The 21,733-nt window shown below is 49.6% G+C and overlaps 1 protein-coding gene across 2 annotated transcripts in view; it reads left to right on the top strand.

The window, feature by feature from the left end:
- Positions 1-987: 987 nt before the first annotated feature.
- Positions 988-21,733, top strand: part of WT1 (WT1 transcription factor) — a 46,819-nt gene continuing 26,073 nt past the window's right edge. Inside the window, exons 1-4 of one of the 2 annotated variants that reach the window (XM_046016464.1) lie at positions 988-1,481; positions 7,277-7,399; positions 7,855-7,957; positions 17,264-17,341. In XM_046016464.1, the coding sequence (XP_045872420.1) occupies positions 1,037-1,481; positions 7,277-7,399; positions 7,855-7,957; positions 17,264-17,341 (749 nt within the window). In that variant the 5' untranslated portion in view covers positions 988-1,036. Of the gene's footprint in view, positions 1,482-7,276; positions 7,400-7,848; positions 7,958-17,263; positions 17,342-18,368; positions 18,420-21,733 lie in introns of those variants that run through there. The other variant, XM_046016465.1, reaches the window with a different exon arrangement.

A 21,733-nucleotide genomic window follows, 5' to 3' on the forward strand; every position in this document is an offset into this window, starting at 1 on the left:
AGCTGAAGCACCGCGCCCCCCCAGGTCACCCACGTTCACCTTGAGCGTGGCCTCTGGAACCCATAAAGTGTCACCCCCACCCCAGTGAACCTGAGATCACGGCCACCACTCCTGCCCGGCTGCTCAAGAAGCAGGAGCTGGACTTTCGGGCTCTGAGTAAAGGAACTGGCCTCTCTGAAGCTCTCGAAAGTTTTCAGTGCTTTCCTGAAGTTCCCGCCTTCGCGGAGCTCACCTGCCCCTCCCTTGAACCCGCCCTCTCAGATTAACACCACCATCCCGCCACCCCCCCCCCAAAACACAGGGATGCTGTGTGGGGACATTCGCTCACCTGGAGAGACTCGCCAGTGCCCCGAGGCGCCCACACTTGCGAAGGCCGAGAAGGGGAGGTGGGGGCAGGGCTGCGTCCCGTAGGCCCGCTGAGAGCGCGTGGCGAGTTGGAGAGGAGGGTGTCTCCCAGAGGTACGCTCTCTCGGGCCCGCCCCCCACCCCCGGGGCAAGGGCGCCCCCACCGATCCGTGCGCGCTGCCTCGCCTGGCTTAGGCAGCGGTGTGAATGGAGCGGCGGAGGCTCCTAGCTCCTCCTCCTCCCCCGCCGCCTGCCCCTTTTATTTGAGCTTTGGGAAGCTGGGGGCAGCCAGGCAGCTGGGGTAAGGAGTTCAAGGCAGCGCCCACACCCGGGGGTTCTCCGCAACCCGGCCGTCTGTGCGCTCCCCCCTTCCCACCCGCCCTCCCACTCACTCACTCACTCACTCACCCACCCACCCAGAGCCGGGACCGCAGCCCAGGGGCCGGGGCCCCGCCGCCTCCTTGCCGCGATCCTGGACTTCCTCCTACCGCAGGAGCCAGCTTCCACGTGTGCCCCGGAGCCGGCGTCTTCACACTCGCTCTGCTCCGGGTCTGGGTGCCTTCAGCACCCCGAGCAACCGGGGCTCCGGGGCCCAGGCGGCCTCTGGGCCAAATTAGGTGCGGCCGAGTCCAGCGCCGAGCTTCTGCAAGGCCGACGGAGCCGCGGGGCATCCCGGGCTGAGCCGCAGCAAATGGGCTCTGACGTGCGGGACCTGAATGCGCTGCTGCCGGCGGTACCCTCGCTGGGTGGCGGCGGTGGCTGCGCCCTGCCGGTGAGCGGCGCCGCGCAGTGGGCGCCGGTGCTGGATTTTGCACCCCCGGGCGCCTCGGCTTACAGTTCGCTGGGCGGTCCTGCGCCGCCGCCGGCCCCGCCGCCACCCCCGCCGCCGCCGCCGCCTCACTCCTTCATCAAACAGGAGCCGAGCTGGGGCGGCGCGGAGCCGCACGAGGAGCAGTGCTTGAGCGCCTTCACCGTGCATTTCTCCGGCCAGTTCACCGGCACAGCTGGAGCCTGTCGCTACGGTCCCTTCGGTCCTCCTCCGCCCAGCCAGGCGTCCTCCGGGCAGGCCAGGATGTTCCCCAATGCGCCCTACCTGCCCAGCTGCCTCGAGAGCCAGCCCGCTATCCGCAACCAGGGTAAGCGGGCCGGGGGAGCGCCCTCTACACGCGGGGTGGCGCCGGGGCTGTCGCCGCGCTATAGCATTCCCCTGTCCTATCCCTTCCCTGACCCCGGCTCTTAACCGGCTGCCCCCCCCCCCCCGCCCCCCGACCGTGAGGGTAGCGGAAGCAGCGGCTTGGGGAGAGGAGGCCGGGGAGAGGGAGTACGTGCCGGCGGAGGCCCCTGACATCCTGCAGAGCCGGGAGCCGGACTGGTTCGCATGAGCCGGGAGGTCATCTGGGGCCCCTTGGACCCCAGGAGATTCCAGGACTGCTAGTCTCTGTGGGAGTTGGAAGAGGGGAACCGGTGCAGTGTTTGGCTCTGTCTCAGGAAGGTGCTCTGTGGCTCAAGGCACCACGGGACTGTTATTAGGCACTGGACCTTTTTAGCTTTCAGATTGTGGGACCAGCGCCGGGTGAGCAGCCCGTGTTCCTACCCGGTACGGAAATGTCAGGAGCCGCTCCAGCCTTCACGGCGATGGCACACGTTAGAAGTACGATACGTATCACGGAGCAAGGAGCGAGTCCATGTACGGGCTAGCAGCTAAACAGTGGCTTTCCTAGAACTATGTCCGTGTTCGCCTCTGGTAGTATAAAAGCGGATGTCTCCTGGGTTCCAGCTCAGGCGGCTTCCGTGAGAGCTCCAGGGCTGCAAGAGAACTCTGTTTATCCTGTTCCAACCTGTGTGGGACCGGGTCCTCCGAGAGGCGGTGGAACGAGGCCCAAGCATGAGCCTTCCTTTCAGCGTGCCTTGGTGCCTTCTTGTCGTTAAACTCGGAGCTCAGCTGATTTTTGCAAGACAGGGGGGTCAGAACAAGAACGGTTTATTTGCGGTTTATTTGCCGACTTCAGTGTACATCGAGGGACTCAACCAGTAGTGACCCCATCCTGCCCTGGCGCCCGCACATCTACTTAACGTTTCTCAGGAGCTAGCGCAGAGCCAATCAGGGGGGCCCTTGTAGTTTGTTTTCCAATTTGATACTAATTGGACTTCTGTGCTCTTTGAGAGTTCATTCCGTATTTTAGGAAATGTCTTACAAACGCCACGGCGGATGCTTTTGCTGGAGCAAAATTTCCCGCGCACCTAAGGGACTGGGATGTTTCTGGGATGCGTGGGCCGGGAGAACAGAGCATGTACCGTTTGGGGGAGGTGCCAGGGCCCCCAAGCGCAGAAGGGCTCAGGGCTTCTGGTCCATGGTCAGTGCCAACACCTTCTAAATGGTGGTCCCTAGCTAAACCCAGCCTGCAGCACCTGGCTCACCAGAAGCCCCGGTGAAATCGAAACCACTCTCCCCTCTTCCTTTAGGAGACTCGAGGTCAAGCAGCACCCGGGTGATCTTCATTCTCGGTGTTTGCTGCATGGAAGTTAATGTTTCCCACTCAAGAGATGTTGGAATAACTCAGTGTCAGTTCAGAGGCTTGTGTTCTCTGAGAGTGTCACCTCTGACTAGCAGGCTATTGTTACCTTTTACAAATCTCCAGGTCTCAGTTTCCCCATCTGTTGGAGGAGAGCTGAGGTGAGCAACTTGGGTGTTGGCCCCCTCCTGAAGTTCTATGCCACTGGAGCAGAAGCCCAACTTTTCCCTGTCTTGGGGCTCTAAATTCCAAAGGCAGCAGACCATCTAAAATTGGCTGAACCAGAAACGACAAGACTGGCAGGCAGGTGTGTGACGTGAGTGAATCTGAGTGGAGATGTGTGCTCTTCGGAGGCCCCGAGATGCCATTTGGTCTGTTTCTGGGGCTTCAAAATACTGCTGTGCTGTTAGCATTTATTTGAGTCCATCTAGGTTTGGGGGGGGGGATTTTTGGAATCTGGGCTCTCTGGCTTTGTTTGGGTCTCTTCTTTAGGCAGTTATGGTGCCTAGGATCCCATCAGTTCAGCATGGGGTTGGTTGCCAAAGAGATAAAAGGCTTGGGAATTGGGGACCAGGACTAGCAGGTGAAGGAGTTCTTATCCCCATCCTGGAGGAAAGCCCAGTGGAAAGCCAGCTCCAGACATTGCCACAACCTGTAAGGTAGTTCTCATCTGTGGGTTTAGTTTTTATTTGCACTGAAAATGTAAGTGGGTCATGCTTGCCTGGCTGTTGGGACTTACTGGGCAGCTGGGGGCCGCGGTGAGATGTCAGGAGCTGCTCCAGCTTCAGTCCTTGCCTTGGCAACCCCAAGGCCTGGAGATTCTGGATTAATTCTCTTGACTTCTGGGGTTCCTGTGGCTCCCCCAGGAATGCAATCTAGCAGGAGGCTTGTGTTGGGGGAAGCAAGGGCATCAGCTCCTTCCCCAGAGTATGGGAATGGCCATCAACAGACTCCAGATCAAGCTCCAGCAGAGAGAAATCAAGACTCTGAATCCCTGTCCCTAGGCAAAGCAGCCTAACCCTGGCCCACAGGGGAGGACAGTTGGCACCACCAGGCATCATGCCACCCCCCTCCCTTTCCCATTTCTTAAACAGGATAGGTGGTGTCCTAAACTTCCAAACATTAATTCAGCAAACATTTATTGAGCATCTACTCTGTACAAGGCACTGGCGATTAAGCATTAAGGCAGTGTGCATGTCTGCATATTGGAGTGCTTGGAGTCTGACTTTGGAGGACTCCCTTATTTCTGGATGAGAAAATCTAGGCTCTAAGAGATTAGATGTGCAACAGGTCACTCTGAGGCACAACTGGGACTCACACGCAGACCATACTAGGCTATTTTTACCTCCTTTTCCAGGGATCTTGGCCTTTCTGTTGAGATGGATTTCCTTTGCCCTATTGGAGGGGCACTGAACCGACAGTAGTCTGTGTGTGAGGTTTGTTTAGATGGTTTGTCAGGGCAGGAATGGGGCAAGGATTTGGGTAGTCCCAAACTTAATGCGGAATTGAAGGAGGGGGGAAACCCCCAAACCCCCAAATGATTGCTTGTCAGTCAGCCTCTGATTCCCTCAGCTGGAGGGGGCTCAGAATCCTAGTGCAGGAAGAGGCCTTGGCATCACCGGGTCACCCTAAAATCAAGTGTAGAGACCAGCTGTACCCAAGGGCAAAGGGCGCCCCCCTTTGGGTCACGTTGGAGAGGGTATTTCGTTGGGGGACAGATTTATCCTTATTCTGCCCCGGCAATGGGGTCATCATTTTCAGCCTTCTGCCCCTCTCCCTGACGGAGCCTGCTGTCCACTTTACCGTCCAGCTCTTGGGAAGCCAGGCCCGGCCAGGCGGTTCCCGGGTTCCTCCGCTGCCGCGCGGGGGAGGGAGGCGCAGAGCGTGTCTCGCCTCTCCGCGCGGTCAAGGTTGCACTCCCTTCCCCTGCAGAGACTAACCGTGGGAAAAGCGCTACCTTGGACGCTTAGAGCCTCTCCCTTGAAGGCTTGTACAAGAAGTCTTTGAACACGCTGCCCCCTTTTTACCCGCAACAGTTCCTCCCTGGGCCCCCGCCCCCGCGCTCTCCGCCCCCGGCCCAGCGAGAGGCCCCTGGACAGCGTGATCTAATCTGTCCCGGGTCCGATAAGTTTCTAATTAAAAGAGCCCTCTGTCCCCTCCGCAGGCGCTTTCAACACGGGGGTCGTGAAGGAGGGGTTGGAGGCTGGCCCCTACCCCACCTCCCCACACCGGGTCTGCGTGACCTGTCCGGGAGGGGCCCTTGGGAGCCTTGCGGGGCGCGGAGGCGACGGGGCCGGTTGGGGAGCTGCAGCCCGCAACCCTACAGTTGCAGAGCCCGCCTCCAAGGACAGCACGTGCTCCAGGCCACTGCCTACCCATCTGCTCAGGAATGGAGAAGGGTTCGTCTAGAGACAATTTCTTTGTGGTTTCTGTTTCTTCTCTCTAAAAATTCGGCCTTCTCTCTGCAAAATTGGGTACTGAGAGCTACATTTCGTTTGTAAGCTGACAGGTAGGCCTCAAAGAGGGCCGTGTCTTCTCTCCCAGAAGGAAGCCCAGCTCACCCAGGCCTGACAGCTAAGGGGGCCGGGGTCATCTTTGCCTACTTAGCAGGGGAGAGATGTAGGACTTTGGGGTCATGCAAGTTACAAAAGTTGGTGGTTTCTTAATTGTCAACCTGTGGCGCCAAGCAGTGCCTAAGATTTTGCCTGCCTGGTACGATCTGGTTATTAAGACCTGCCTTGACACTGTCTCCCACTCAGACACACCGCACTGCCCGGAGTGGGCAGGAAAAGCTCCGGTTTTGTTTTTGTTTGGGGGGTAATGTTTCAATGATGGGGTAACGATTTCCTAGTTCTGTCCACCCTAGGTCTTCACAAACACTTGTTGCAGACCCTCTGTCATGCCTGGGGCTAGAGTGTGGGTATTTGACCCATCCCACTCCCAAAAATTGAGTGGAGTTTTGAGATCCAGCGCAATGGCTGGGAGGGGTTTGGGAGAATGAGAGGGGGATGCATCCGCACGGTGGCCCTCCTGTAAGCGTAAGTGAGCAACCGGGCAGATCGCATTTGTTCCTGGGCCTGGACCTCAGGCCAGAGACTCTGGGGCCTGCGCATAAAAGGAGAGAATCCCACCATTCCGTTCAGGGACCCGGGGCTGACCTTTATCGTAGCTGGAGGATGCTTTTTCCCTAGCGGTGGCAACAGTTTTCCAGAAGCTGGCGGGGTATATGTCTCAAGCAATTTAATAATAATAACAACCACAAAAGGAGACCACATTTTTCTTTCTTTCTTTTTTTTTAATAAAGATTTTATTTATTTATTTATTTATTTGACAGAGGGGGGAGAGAGAGAACACAAGCAGGGGGAGGGGCAGAGAGAGAGAGGGAGAAGCGGACTTTCCGCTGAGCAAGGAGCCCGACCCCCGGCTCAATCCCAGTACCCTGGGATCATCACCTGAGTGGAAAGCAGCCATTTAAGGACTGAGCCACCCAGTGGCCCGGCGAGACCACGTTTTTCAATCAAGACATCACATTCTGTTACTCAGCGTTCGGAGAGTTGGGAAAGAACAGTCGATGTTGCCCTTGGTTGCACTGTAGGGAAACTGGGGGACCCGTGCACTGTCCTGGAGGGAAAGGGAGCTACAGTGTCAGGTACACTATAAAACAGGCAGCTTCCTCTCCTGGGACGCGAGGAACCCCACGACAGTGGTCAGAGTAAGGAGGCACGGGATGCGAATTGCATCCGAGAGGGGTAGGAGGGCATAGGGCGGACACCAGCGGGCCCAACTCAAAGGGCCCCTTTCTTTTAATCCTCACCAGCTTTCCTGAGGGACTTAGATGTCGTGGTGTTAGGGTCGCGCAGCCTCAGATAACATTACTCAGTAATGACTCTTTCCATCTAAGGCCCGTGCCATTTAACTGGCTCCGAGTAATTAATGAAAGTTGGTGCGCGGTCCCCTGATTTACGGCCCCGAGTCAGCGCGGGGTCAGCTGAACAGATTCATTTCGCTCGCCCGCGCTGCCCCCGAGCAAGAGCCACGGTGTTTGTTTTTGGAGGTGAAGAACTTTCTCTGGCGAGCGGTTGGCGGTTTTCATACTTCACTTGCCTGAGGTTCGGTTCAGGAGCTGCAGACACCGTGGGAGACGAGGGGCGTACATGAATCGGGGAGGTCAGGGTTTTACTTGGGAAAGGGCGGTGCGCCGGCCCCGAGGTCACACCTTTGAGGTTGGGCCTGGCTTCCCGCCGAGAAAGTTCTGGAGGCCGGTGGGGAGGCATCTTCCTCCGCTGGGGTTCCTTGTTCGGGGGCCGGGGACTCCTTGACCCGGGTTCAGGTCTCGTAGACCCACCGACCCCGACCCCCCCCCCCCCCCCCCCGCCGTCCCTCCGCTGACGCTGTGCTTCTCTCCGCCGCGCTCGCAGGTTACAGCACGGTCACCTTCGACGGGACGCCCAGCTATGGTCACACGCCCTCGCACCACGCGGCGCAGTTCCCCAACCACTCTTTCAAGCACGAGGACCCCATGGGCCAGCAGGGCTCTCTGGGTAAGCAGGCGGGAAGGATGTGGGGTCCTTCTTCCCTTCTTTCGTGCCAATCCCCGCAATCCCACAGCAAATTTTGAGAGAAGAGATTTTTAGAAATAATCAGCCCAGTCTCACCCAACTGAGAAGAAAAGGTTGAGTTTTTCCCCCACCCGCAGTATGTTGGTGACCGCTCTACTCAAGTCTACCAATGTCTCGAAGGTCTTTTCGGTGTACTAGGAAGTAAGAGCTAAGGGAATGTGAAGTGAGAAGCAGATTAGCTCCACACGATCTGGACGCCCTCTCTCGGCACGCCCCAGCGCCCAGGCTCGTGGCCCCCAGCTTCGTCTCTGAGCCTGGCTGGGGATGCTCTCTGTCCCGGACCCTGCCCGCGTCCTCGCCCCCCGCGCGCCACCCCGATCGACTCCCACCCGGATCTCTTGCGGCGCGCTCACTCGGCTCTCCTCGGCTCTCCGCAGGCGAGCAGCAGTACTCCGTGCCGCCTCCAGTCTATGGCTGCCACACCCCTACCGACAGCTGCACTGGCAGCCAGGCCCTGCTGCTGAGGACGCCGTACAGCAGGTAGGAAAGCGCTCCGCACGGTGTCGGGGACCCCGGGACCCCGGAGAGGGCGCGCGGAACCGGCTGGAACGTCCGAAGCGGGCAGTCCCGACCGCGGGCGTGCGGGGTCCTAGAGGCAAAGGACGCGTTTAGCTACTTAAAGCAAATTTAAGCACATTTCCTGATTTGAAAGAAGTAGGTTTTCTCGTCTCCTGACGTTCTTGTTTTGAATATAAACGAGGGCGGTTACTGTTTGAACTAGAGAACAGTGGAACTTGGAGAAGTTATTTTTTTAAGCGCTCCTTAAGGAACGCTATCTTCCTCGGGTCCAAAGATTAGACATGGAGTCCACTCGCACTCCATTCTTCTCACTTCTCAGACCTCTCCTCGCCCACTGGCCACACCGGCGGCCTTCTCGGGGAGTAATTCGAGGGCGCGTACGCTGGGACCACAGCCTGCTGCGTCCTACCCCGATGCTTCGGAGTCTGCGGCCGCCGGGGCACCCGGTGGGCGTGGTTCCCAGCGCCAGGCCCCGCGCCCGCAGCGGACCGGGACTGCGGCGGGGACCGCAGTCGGGTCGCCTCGGTGGCCTTCGGGGGACGCTGCTCCAGCCCGCGTCGGTCCTCCTTCCCGTTCCAGGGAGGCAGAAGACCAGCCTCTTTTCCTTCAAAGTTTTTTTCCCCCTGTCCCTTGTGCGTTCTCCCGGTACTCGCTCCACCCTCCACCTTCTCTCCCCCAAATTTATTCTTCAACTTTGGGTGAACTTGGCCGGCATCCCGCTTCTCCGATAGGGTTGCTTAGTAACTGGTGCACACACCGGCGCGCGCGGGGCTGGAAGGTGGGGCGGGCGGAGGGAAGTGGCGGCTCTCGGCCTTTGAGGCCCGGGACTGGGCGAGCATTACCTCATATTCCACCCCTGCCCCCCACCCCGGTGCTGCGGGGATCCTGATACCGACCGCCCCCAAACTCATCTCCATCCTCCCCCCTCCGCTCGAGGACCCGGGGCTGACGTCAAGGGAAGGAGGTAGTGAGGTAATGAAGGAAGGAAAAGCGCCTGCCCTGGGAGATTGGGGGGGGGGGGGGGGATGGCCGCGCCTGGAGGACCTCCAGCCCCACAGGTGGAGGAGGGGAAGGAGTCTTTGCTCCCTAGCCGGCTACGGCGCATCCCAAAGTCTCGGTGTGCTTATGAAATTGAGCCTGGTACTGGTCTGATTCTTCTAACTGGAGGAAGTACAGGGTCGAGCCCCTTCGAGTTCTGTATGCCTGGGGCAACAGCACTTCAGAAGCCTGCCCTTTTGATGGGGGGAAATCCGGCATATCTAATTGGATCTTGGACTCAAGATCACTCTCCTTCCCTTCCCCTTCCTTTCGCCTTTTCTTTTTTACTTTGAGTGAGGAGCAAAGAAATGCTTGAAGGTTGCTGAGAGCGCGGAAGAATGACCGCACCTCCTCATCCTCCTTTTCTTTCTCTCTAGCTAGAATCCAGTTCTGTTCTTTGGCACCTCAGTGCTTCCCCTTGGTGGATCCCATCACTGGAACCCACGCAGAACCCACAGCCATTCTCTGTTGCGAACACTCCCACTGCCTCCCATCAAAGCTGTGGTGGAAGGGCCACCATCCTTCTTGAGGAACTGTTCCTGCCTTTACCAGAGTGGCACTGTTGTAACTGGAGCAGCCATCGGGGGTGTGGCTGGTTCCCCATGGGATGGCCTTGGCCCACTCCTCCTTCTTCAGTTCCTGACTGGAGATTTACCCCCAGGTAGAGAGGAAGCCTTTGACGCTGGAGTGGGTGCTGTTTAGGTGTGCTTGTATACCCCCTTGAGGTTTGGGGTCTGGGAGGCATTGGCTCAAAGGGACACAGACACACACATTTCTTACTCTCCTCTCTCCCAAGCCTTGAGCCACACTAGGAAGGAGCCATCAGAGGGTCTAGCCTAGAAAGAGGATGTGGGGATAAAGTGATCACAGCCACTGGTTTAACAACAATTCTGCAACTGAGTCCCTGTGGTGGATTTTGACAAGGGCTGAAATTGTGGTTGCCATGGAAGTGGGAAAAGTCACTTGGATTGCATTTCATAGGTAATATTCTCACATTTGTAATCCAGCTTCTGATTGTCCACTCTATAAAGCACTTTTGTCAGGTTCATCTTTTGGAAATATTTGCTTATCCCTTTCTTCTTTCTACATAATTGGAATTTTTTTGCTTCTTGGTTTTTTGGGGTTTTTTTTGGTATTTATATCACAAAAATAGCATTTTCTTCTGTTAGAGGAAATTTCTAAGCAATAACACCTAAGCAAGAAATTGTGACTCCTGTAGGAAAAGAGTTTGCTCCCTTGAAGTCTGTACTGTCTTTGAAGTTCCAGTCACCCTAAATTCATAACATTTTTAATCACTTTTCAAAGGTCAGGTACTTCCCCTGCAATAATAATGAATGAACAGGTGTAGGAATGTTTTAAAATTGGTTCTATGCATTGACACTACCACAGTTATGTCATTTCCTTTCTTTTTTACTCATAAAAAAAGTCTGAAAGGGTATTGAAATGCTTTTGTGAATGCAGTGTTTGAAAAAGCATAGGAAACACGACTAAATTTTAATCACTGAATGGCTTAATATTTGAGTTTTAGATGTTCACTGGTGCTTCTTTGGTCCCTGGCTCCATTCCCTTCTGTCTAAAATTGGGAACTCCTGGGAAAGGCTTGCCTGTATATCGTTTGACTTGTTGCACTTGACCCCCTGCGGCAGCCTGCCCAGCCTCTTCCCCACTGCCCTTCCAAATCTTCTGTCTCTCCAATCTTGAATTTAACCTTCCTTCCCAGCATGAAATAAAGGTAATGATATATATATATATATAGAGAGAGAGAGAGAGAGAGAGAGTGTGTGTGTAAGCAGTGTGCAATGTGAATTTGTTTTGAGGAAACAGTCAAAATTCTCTTCTTGTTAGGAGGGAACTGTCCAGTGATTCTCTCTTCTCTCTCAGGTGACAGATCTGAGGAGTTATGGCTGTGCCTCTTTGTGTGTAGATGGGAATAATAGTGAATAGAAAAATGTCCCCAGTCAACTTATGGGAGGTGATGGAGGATGCTTTTCCCCATCCTCTCTGCCACTTTCCATTTTGAAGGTGGGTGGAGGTCTGCTGAAAGGTTGCTAAGGCTTCTGAAACCAGATTTCAGCCCCTAGGGACCAGTGATCATAGCTGGGGGAAACGTGAGTAAACCGTGAGGGTTTATTGCATGCTGACTATGTGCTGCTGGCCACTGAGCTAAGTGCTTCACTCAGTTCCTTCATTTAGTTCTAAGTTCTTTGTAGATGCTCGAATCTCCACTCTCCTGAAGAGGAAGTAGGTTCAGAGACTCAAAATAATTGGTTTAAGTCACACAGCAAGTCAGAATCAAGACCAGGACTTGATCCGCAGTCTCTCTGACTTCAAAACCCATCTGTGCTCTGAATCAAGCAGGGATTCCAGGCCACTCACTCGACTGGAATGTTCCCCGTGTGCAGTCTGTAGCAGCACTGTTGCTGGTAAATATGCAGAGCAAAGGCTCATAGGCTTCCTTGATCCGGGCACCTTTCTAGGCACTTTCCAAGTATTGACTTCTTTAATCCACATGACTCTCCTGAGGGGAGAGTGTAATGAATCCACTCTCACTAAGCACAAATTTGTCTTGATTTCTACCTAGAGCAGGCAGCTAGCGGGGTCTTCCCTGCTTACTTCCTGTGAATCTTCTTCCACAAACCCCTCTGCCTTTACTGCTTGCTGACCTCCTTGGAGCTCCCCATCCCTGACTCTGCCCAGTTCATGGGCTGATACTCACAGCTACTTTGAAAAGGAGTTCTGGGGGCGCCTGGGTGGCTCAGTGGGTTGAGCCTCTGCCTTCAGTTCAGGTCATGATCTCAGGGTCCTGGGATTGAGTCCTCTTTGCTCAGCAGGGAGCCTGCTTCCTCCTCTCTCTCTGCCTACTTGTGATCTCTCTCTTTCTCTCTCTCAAATAAATAAATAAAATCTAAAAAAAAAAAGAAAAGAAAAGAAAAGGAGTTCTGTGCCCTGTGTTTGAAAAATAGTCCCCACATGTTATTTATTTGTTTGTTTGTTTATAGCTATTTTAGTCCTTTCCTTTCCTTCTTAGGCTCTTTTATTAGGTTTGTGCATCCTTCTTTAGCAACTGTGCTACCAATTTAAATGAGCCTATTTCCTTTTGCCCCTTAGTGGGTAAAAGCACCCCACCTTGGGAAGCAGTAACTGCTGATTGAAATATTGCTAATTGAATGTTGATGATTCACAAACGATGCGGTTGACCGTGGAGGCTTTTCGCAGCGGATGGTTTTTCGTGTGAGACTTCCGTAGCAGCCATAGAGTTTCTGGAGAATCCAGGTCACCGGGAAATACATTATCTACCATTGAGGTTGGCCTTCAACATAGACATGAATCAGAGGGACGGCTCATGTCCAAGGAAATAAAGTGACAAATCTCGAATGCCTCTTTTCACTTGTGTATCTAGGAACACTTTACATGTGTAAAGTTTCACTTAAGACAATACTGGTATTTGTTTCCCGCATCAGTAGGCACGAAGGCAGAAAGTCTGAAATGGTTTCCAGGAGTAGGCAGTGTTATCACAACCAAAGGCTCGAAATGGACTTGTCTCCAGGGAGGGGGAAAAATCTAGTTTCAAATATTCCTGCAACTTTTGTGCTGACCAAGGGTTTATTAATAGAAGTTGAATCCCCAGTGGGTTTTTCTTTGGTTAACTGGTGAGCTTGAGAGAAATAACAATACCAAGAGATTGACTGTAAAATAATTATTCATCATGGCCTGCTGGGCAGAAATTTCTCAACAGGCAGCCTCCATGGCGCCTTGGAGGGAAGAACGCAGGAGAAGGGCTGCGTGGAGGTCTGGCTGCAGCCTCTGTGTCTGTGTCCTGGTTATCAGGTAGGGGGAACCCACAGGGGCCCCTCTGTTGGTGTGGGGAAGAGCTGTTGCAGCAAAAGCTGGCCAGCTCTAGCTGCATTTCTCTTGGTTGGCATTTTCTTTTTTAATTCTTGCTTTCTTCTTCTTCTTCTTCTTCTTTTTCCTTGTGGGGTTCTTTACTTCCACCAAAGTGCTCCTTTGTCAGCCAGCAACCATCTGGCAGAGATGACCCCAACCTCAGCCAGGTTTGACAGCTCTGTGCCAGTGGCGACATGAACTTTTCTACCTTGTTCTGCTGAATGTAGTAAACACACTCAAAGATGAACATGTACTTGAATTACACATGCATTTGAAGAGTGGGGGAGTCCCAGCTCAGATAATAGCTAAGGGCTTTTTCCCCCCTCCTTTCTTTTTGTGTGGAGGTCGAGAACTCAGTAATACTGCAGTCCAGGCCAAAACAAACTCTATATGATCTACTACCGATTTCCTTTTAAGTTCCTCTTTTTGCTAGGACTGACTTCCTTTTATTTTACTCCAACTTGCATTAATCCCAGTTATAGAAGTTTCTTTCCTCTCTCCGTTGCTTCCAACTTCAAACATTTCTTACATAGGAAACAAGGGCCCTTAAAAAAAATCTACTTAAAAATATAAAGGATACCATGACTTTTGGAATATATTTTGGCAGCCTGCGATTTCAGAGTTCACTTCCGAACAGACAGAGTTAGACGGGGAGCTGAAATGCCTACGTGACCACTGTGGTTTGCTTTGAGCCAAACCACCTGCTTATCTGATCTCCTCTGGGAATGAAGTGGTCGACACCTACAGTGGTTATTTAATAATTAGATGCTTTATTTGTCAGAGGCCATATATTCTCTGACCAGCTCTGCCTCTTTCTGTGGGTTTTCATGATGAAAGCTAGGTGTGGACCGACGCCCCAAAGAGATCAGAGCTGGAGCATGCTCGGGCCTGGTATTTTTAGTGCGGGTTCACATTCTGTGTCCTCCCCGACAGCAGTTACTGCCATGTTGTCATTGACTTCCATGAAGAGGTTGTGCCAGCCTAGCTAAGTGACCGAGCCTCTGAGGAACCCCAGCCAGCAGAAGGCAGGATGTGGTTAAAACGGTGCTCCGATCCTATCACTGGACTCAGGAAACCTATTCGTAGCTTGGGGATTTTCCACAAGTCCGTCTTCCCTATCGCCCTTCCCATCTTCTCTCCCCTCAAGAGGATTTGCAAACTGAGCTATCGGGACCACTAAAACAAGAAGTGTTTCCTGTACTCTTGGCATACTATTCTTAGTTGGCTGAAAAGGATATGTTGGGCATCTTGCCTCTTAGAACTTTCTGGAGACAGAAAGTCACCATGCTTCCTGGAGCATGCTCTCTTTCCCCTCCAGACCTGTCTGTATTATTGTTATGTTATGATTACTGTTATTTAAGTGGTAGAGGATGAGCTTGCAGGCCAAGTGATGCCAGGATGCCTTCAGAGGGGTGCAGCAGGTGGGCTGGGAGGCATCAGGCAAGCCAACGCCAGGCACTTCTGTGAGCCCCAGTCATCTTCTGATAAATGGGAATCATGACTATACCTGCCTTGCCAAGTTGTAGGGCATAGTGAGGATGTGTGAAAAGCACTGTGAAAAATTAGATAGTTTAGAAAATTAAAATATATTATCTGGAGAGCTTTAAAGAGCTACTTTTAAGGCTTTACCAAATCCCTGTAAAGTTAGACTGGTGGAGATTAAGATTTCCATTTGGCAGATGAGAAAACTGAGGTACAGAGAGCTAAACCTGGCTCAAGGTCCTAAAACTTATAGAGCAGTACTTACCAATAAAACCCATGCAAGCCAGATAGATAGGTAGATAGATAGATAGATACAGATGGATATAGATATATAGAATTTGGAATTTGTTAGTAGCTGCATTTAAAAAAAATAAGACTGTGAAATTAATTTTTAAAATATTCTATTTTTAAAATAGTAAAAATTTTGGGGTGCCTAGGTGGCTCAGTCGGTTATGCATCTGACTTTGGCTCAGGTCATGATCTCAGGGTCCTGGGATCAAGCCCCATGTTCCTCTCTGTGCTCCATGGGAGTCTGCTTCTCTTCCCTTCCCCCTGCTTCTCTTCCCTTCCCCCTGCTTGTCCTCTCCCTTTCTCTCTCTCAAATAAACAAATAAAATCTTTTTAAAAAATAACCCAAATCTTCTTTCAGTGTGTGGCGCTAGCATATTTCAAGTACTCAACAGCTTTGTCTAAGCAGTCGCTGTCCTACTGTGTAGTGTGTTTATTAAGAACACGCTAGGAAGATACACATATGTAAGACATAGACTGTATATTTGGGAACGTTTGCTTTTTGGGAGCTGAGAAAATGGCCTTAAAAATATTTTCTCTTCACAGTACTTCCTGATAAAGACCCTTACGAATCTACTGGACTATTCCTTAAGTGTGTGAGAAAATTCCTAAATCATAAAGTTAGATGTTTGGTGCTCATTAACTCACATGCATAAACTTCTGTCCCTCATCTTGCTTCTCGGCCCTCTTAAAAATGGTGGTCTTCGTCTTAGGCGAAGATGAAATAATTCCAGAAAGATCCCACATCCCAATAGGGCCTAGGAAAATTGTCAACCGGAGCTGAGTGATTTTAGTTGGTGAGCAATTTTTAAAAAATCAGTGACAAAAATACAGAGCTGCCGGGGGGAATACAATGCCTGTTGGCTGAGATTAATGGCGAGATTAATAAATGGATTGCTTGATGAAAAGGCGCAAGAGAACAAAAACCAGTAGAGATTGTGGAGGAGGATGCTTATTAATGAGCTGTCAGCCCACAGAAAGTTCAAGAAACTCTTCTGTGTTAAATGCAGCAGGGCTGGCACTTCTAATAAAAATTGGGGGTCCTTCAGGAATTAATTACATCGGCCTTACAGCAAGAATTTGTGGAATTGCGAAACGTAGTGGCACAGACCAGCACGGGCCGCTACTGCAAATGGAGAAGCGGCAGGAGAAACTAATCATTTTTTCCCATTGATCTGTAGGATATTGTAGTAGCATAATAGCCAGTCAGACTGAGGATGAGTGATGGGCTCCAGATACACACTGACTAATGAAAGGACCCGTACTTGGAGCTTGAAGCCACTTCGCATCTTATATGTAAAATTCCCTCCTGGAATCTGATTTTCTCCTTATCCTGTGTGCCCACCACAAAGGAGTTCCAGGTCGTTTCCGAGTGATTATGCGAACAGCAGAAGGGACTCTGCCATGATTTATTGGGCTGTGCCCAGAGGGAGCACAGCATCCAAATATCCCGAGTTGCTGTGATTTCCCTGACCTCTCCACAAGCTCCCAGTTTGGCTGGCCTGACGAAACCTTCTCTTAATTAAAATTCGGTGTTGCCTCTGCCCAAGGAAGGAGTACCACGACAAGGTGGAGATGGTCTGGGTTTGGGGTCTGATGTCGCACATTAGACACTGAAAGCTTCTCTCTTTCTCTTCTGCCATGAAGGTAGAGGGAAGGTATTCCTCTGTAATGTGTTTAGACCAAGGGTCCACAGACAGCCCATTCATCTCTTGGGTCTCAAATTTCATAATTAACCATTTCAGTTCAGGACTGAATGTATTCCGCATAGAGCTTGGTAATTAAGGAGATTTCTGCGAGTTGATTTATGTGCTGCTTTTCTAGGAAGGAGATAAATGTAAGAGGAGAGGAGAGAACAACTTTTGGTTGGTATACGTGATAGTGTACTTTCTCCTTTGGGGTCTTAATGTGAATGATCAGCCGTTATTTTTCCTTCTTAGGACTTAGGGCTGGAGCTTTTTTTTTTTTTTCCCCTCCTTTTGACTTCTTCCAGGATTATACAATTTCTAGAGACGAATTCCTTCAGTTGTGCATAGTCTTTACCATTCTTTGTCTTTTGCTTGTCACATCCTTGAGTATGAGACCATCCACCAGCCATCACTCTTTGACTTCTCGGACCCTCATAATCCACGTGATACGTATCCTTTCGATTAAAACAACTTAATGGCCTTTTCACGAATAATTAATCTGCCATCTTTTTACTTTCAGCTCCAGGCTTTTAACTTTAATGTTGAGTTATCGGGCCTGTGTTGCCTTTCAAGAGTTTCACTCCCTTTTAGCCTCTTCCCCTGAAAGTTTTAATACCTTTTTAGAAACTTCAGTGTTTGCTCTACTGAGGTTTTTTTAAAGGCTTCCATATTACTCTCACATCCGTCCTGCTCTGTGTGAAGTGAATAACCACGAGGAATCGGTGGGCTGAAATGAAAATCATTTCAGACTCACAGTATTCTGTCATTTTGGAAAACATAGAGGCTTTTGCTGCAAAGAAAAAGGCTAAAAGAAAAAGGTAAAAGGCTATTAACTGTGTCTTTCTTTGTAGTTCTCTGTTTCTAACTCTGGATATTTTTCTAACAGTGACAATTTATACCAGATGACCTCCCAGCTTGAATGCATGACCTGGAATCAGATGAACTTAGGAGCCACTTTAAAGGGGTAAGGTTTTCTCTGTTCCGTCGCCCTTCAACATACACCTGTTTGAACCATTTAAAAGGCGCTTTTAACTCACGAAGGAAATGCAGTCTTAGAAAAATAGTCATGGCTCTCTGTAGAATTAAGATGCTTTCCTCCCTCCCCCAGTTGGTGGGATGTGTTCAGTATTAAATTTTCAGGAATATAAATAGGGGATTTCTGTGTGTGTCTGGAACAAGAGAGTTGAGACTATTGAGAAGGTGTAATCTGGCCTTACGGAGTGTTGTAGAGTTCTTCAAAACTGTGTCCGTTCAACCTCATTTAATGTTTGTTTTGCTAGTGATATCACAGATGTTAACTATTACATTAGCTTATCAAGAAATACTCTCGGTTTGTAATACCCGGGATCCAAAATCGTATTTGAGTGCTGATGCTGGGACACGGCTGAGTCAGATGAGCTCACAGCTGGTTGTGCCAACAGGTTTTCTTCGTGCTCAATAGATAGTCACAGTAGGGAAGACACAGTATAGGGCAGGGAGATTCTTTGCACCTGGAGATTTTAAAAGGCAAACAGGTGGGACTTGCTTTCTACAGTACAAGAACTCACTGTTGGCTGTTCAAGTCGGAGTCGATGGGCATTAGGGTACAACTCCAGTGAGGTCCCCGTAATATAGCAGGTGCTTTTCTCAGTCCCCTCACTTACTCTTCTTAACACTGTAAGGCTTAGGTATGGTTACCCTATTTTCCAAATAAGCAGATCAAGCTTAGAAAGTTAGGTAACTTCCCAAGTTCCTGTCATAGTAAGTGGTAGAGGTGGGATTCCAAGCCTGGATCTAATTCCAAAGCAGAGGCTCTTTCCAGCCTCCCTAATGCTGCCTTCCACCCCACCAGCAGCCCCGGTGGCACTGGAGACTAAGTCCAGCACTCTGGACAAGACAGCTAACTTCACATCTCTGTGTATGAGGGGCTTCTCATTGGATTCTGGGATCCGGGGGCTTGCTAGCGCCATGCATGCTCCATTCCCCATTCCCCGCCTCTTCTTCTCTTCTAGAGTTGCTGCTGGGAGCTCCAGCTCAGTGAAATGGACAGAAGGGCAGAGCAAGTGAGTGGACGATACGATGATGGGAAAGTCAATGATGTAGGCCTTGTTGACTGGCGTCGGGGGCGATGCAGGAGTTAGCATTGACAGTGGGTGACCAGCGTAGCAGTGGGTACAGTGGGATGGGAAGGATCTCTCCATCTCTCTCTTTCTCTCCCTCTCCCTCTCATCTGTCATAGACATACTGTGGACAAAAATGGAAGTGGTGACATTTCTCATCAATGTGCTCCTAGGAAACAGCTTTGCAAAGATGCACTAGGAGCCCTGCTCATTTCCTCTGGAATGTTTTGCAAAACATTCAGTTTGTGGTATTATACATCTCTCTGTTAGATCATTCACACCTTTCAGGCATACATGACTTGCTTTTTCTCTATTTGCTTTTAAATCTCTCAGGGAGAACTTAATTTTTACCCCAAATCTGTAGCCAGAATTCTTAAAAAAAACTTTTTTTTTTTTTTTCATTCTTAAACATCTGTGCCTTCCGTGGGCCTATAGTCTGCAGCCTGGGACGTTTCTGTAGCCATTTCTTTTGATTTTATTTTCTCTGCATGAACACCAGAATTGGCTGCCCTCTTCTCATTCTTCTTTCTTTCGTTGGCTCAGTGCTGGCTTTTGGATCATCGTTCAGTGATCAGCAAAGTTGTTTTTTAGTCTTCCAGGATTTACTGTTAGATCCTTCTCTCCACCCCCATCCCCCATTTTTTTCTGCTATTTTATCCAAATCTCAACTTCCTTTCTCAAAACCCAAAAGTTAAAACAAAACAAAACAAAACAAAACAAAAAAACAAAAAAACTTGTTGATTTGAATTTTCCCTCTCCACACTTGTGTCCAAGGGGCTACTGACAATTTCAGCATTTTGTCTTTCTACCTACTCTCAGCTTGTCTGATATTTCTTGATTTCTTGCTCTTACCTTTCTTTCTTTTTCCCTTCCTTTTCTTCTCAGAATTCAGAAACTGTCCCCACATTAAATGCCAAGAGTAGACAGAACTTAATTGTGACGTGAACAGTATGTTTCAATTTTTAAAATTTCTTCATGCTGGAGTACAGGGTTGGTTTGTTTTTTAATTACAAAAATTACAGATATGGAATCCTGGCATGTGTTTGATTCTGGGTCTTTCCATAGTTGAGATAATTTTGATACCTTTTAAGGCCTTTAGACACATGATATCGGTCACTTTCTGGAGAATCAGAAGCTATATTGTAAAGATGAAGCACAAAGTGCAAATAGTTTGTTTTGTTTGATCCTCTTCAAGGAAAAAAGAAAACTAGAAGAGTTTTTGTTGGCCTGGTGCTTACATTTTAGGAAAGGATTTCTGAACCAAGATGTATTTCTTGAATACTATTTTAATTCAGGAAGCCGAATGAAAAGAATAAAATGTCTCCAGTAGGTGGTCCTACAGAACAACAACTCTTTGGAAAACAAAGTTGCTTTGTATAACTTACTAACATCCCTCACGCTGAGTATTTATCCCTTTAGAACGTATTGTAAGTCATCTAACGTCTGCTTCCATTTGCGATTCGACAATTTATCTCAGAGTGGATGCTAACATTACTGGGTCCTATGTAAGGGGCCTTACTATGTTTTCTCCTTTGACCTCGTGACAATCCTAGGATACTAGGGTGTGTCCATCTTTCAGATGAGGAGGGAGGAGAGACTAAGCGACCTAATCCAAGTTCACATAGCAATGTGAAGTTTATTTTTAATTTATTTATTTTTAAGGATTTTATTTATTCATTTGATAGAGAGGAGGAGAGAGAGAGAGCAAGTGCACGAGTAGGGGAAGCAGCAGAAGGAGAGGGAGAAGCAGGCTCTTCGCTGAGCCGGCGTGAACTATAAAATGCTTGTTGTGATGTGGAGACTGACATTACAACGCACTGGTGTGTCATGACCTACAGTTTGCCTCCTCTCTTATGGCTCTTAAAAATGGCTACTCCTTAGCTCTTTCCTCCAAGCCCCTGGGCTGCCGAGAACTGAATTCAGTTGAATCTTTTATTCCAGTAGAAAATTGGACTTTTCTCCAGGGGGAGACACAATCGGGGTCAGCATCATCTTTCTCTCTGATGTCATATTCACTTCCTTTTGCCAGGGTATGAAAATGCTGTTAATATGGAAAATACATGTGAGTAAAAATATTCTGTGAAGAAAGATAGATCACTATTTTATTTTACTTAAATCCACAACTAGCGTCTGACACTGAAATCAATGATAAGAAAAATCACGTGACACAGTAGATATAGAACAGATATACTGGAGGTTTGCCTCATATTTTAGAGAAAAAAGATAATTTTCATATCACTCATAAAAATGAGACTTTATCCCAATGTTTTTTTATTAAAAAGATCATGAACTTCAGATAAACCCCCATTAAATATTTGTTCGTGTCTTTTTTTCCTTGAAAAATTTTACTTAAAAAAGAAGAGGGTTTTTTCCTTGTGTCCTAAGCAAGTCCTTGGAGACATCTTTCATGAGATGTCAGGGAGCGGTGTTATTACAATGGGTGGGGATGGGATTTTTAGGGCAAGCGTGGGCAAAATGAGTTGAAAACACGATACAGTGGGGGAGGAGGGGACACTCTTGCCCCTGATTTACTCCTCTCTCCTCCTCTCTTTATTCATTTTCTGATCTCTGTGTACCCATTGGGATCAGAACTACTTTTATGACCTCATAGGGGAGAGTATTATATTTCAATTTCCGTCAGCAGAAGGTATTTTCTGAACCTACTTTCTTAACTCTGACCCTTTTCGTCACTCACAAATGAAACTAGATTTTTTAAGTGGGTCACTGGGAGAGAAAATTGCCAGGGATTCCTTCTAAGCATTAGTCTACCTTTATGAATAATTCTGTTTATGGTGCTTTCACATTTGTTGCCTCCTTTTTTGTCTTTAAAAGCCTTTCCTGTGTGTTCTTAACGGACGCTGATTTCCTAAGGCTGCTCACAAGCCACAGCTCCTCCGTTAGTCTCTGTTTTGCCTCTTCTGAAGAAAATATCCTGCAAAATGGAGTAACACATCAACCTTGACTGTGGTCCAAGTTATTAAAACAAGGAAGAAGTTATTCTCTGGGGAGTTGGGCAGGGGGAGTGGGAAATCGAATACAATAGAAATGTTAAAGGAGTGCTGAGCAGAATGAATGTCGCTTTGCTGGTCCAAGAAGTTCACAGACGGTTGGGAACACACAGTATTTGACCTGTGGATGGTTGAAAGGAAAAACGAAAGATTCACGATGAGTGATGTATGGTGAAAATGAAGCGGTGCGGTTTGGTAGGGCCAAGGCTGTCGAATCTGGAGAAAATCCCCGCTAGACATGGTCTCATC

The sequence above is a fragment of the Meles meles genome, chromosome 8 (assembly GCF_922984935.1).
Source record: "Meles meles chromosome 8, mMelMel3.1 paternal haplotype, whole genome shotgun sequence".
Classification (NCBI taxonomy): domain Eukaryota; kingdom Metazoa; phylum Chordata; class Mammalia; order Carnivora; family Mustelidae; genus Meles; species Meles meles.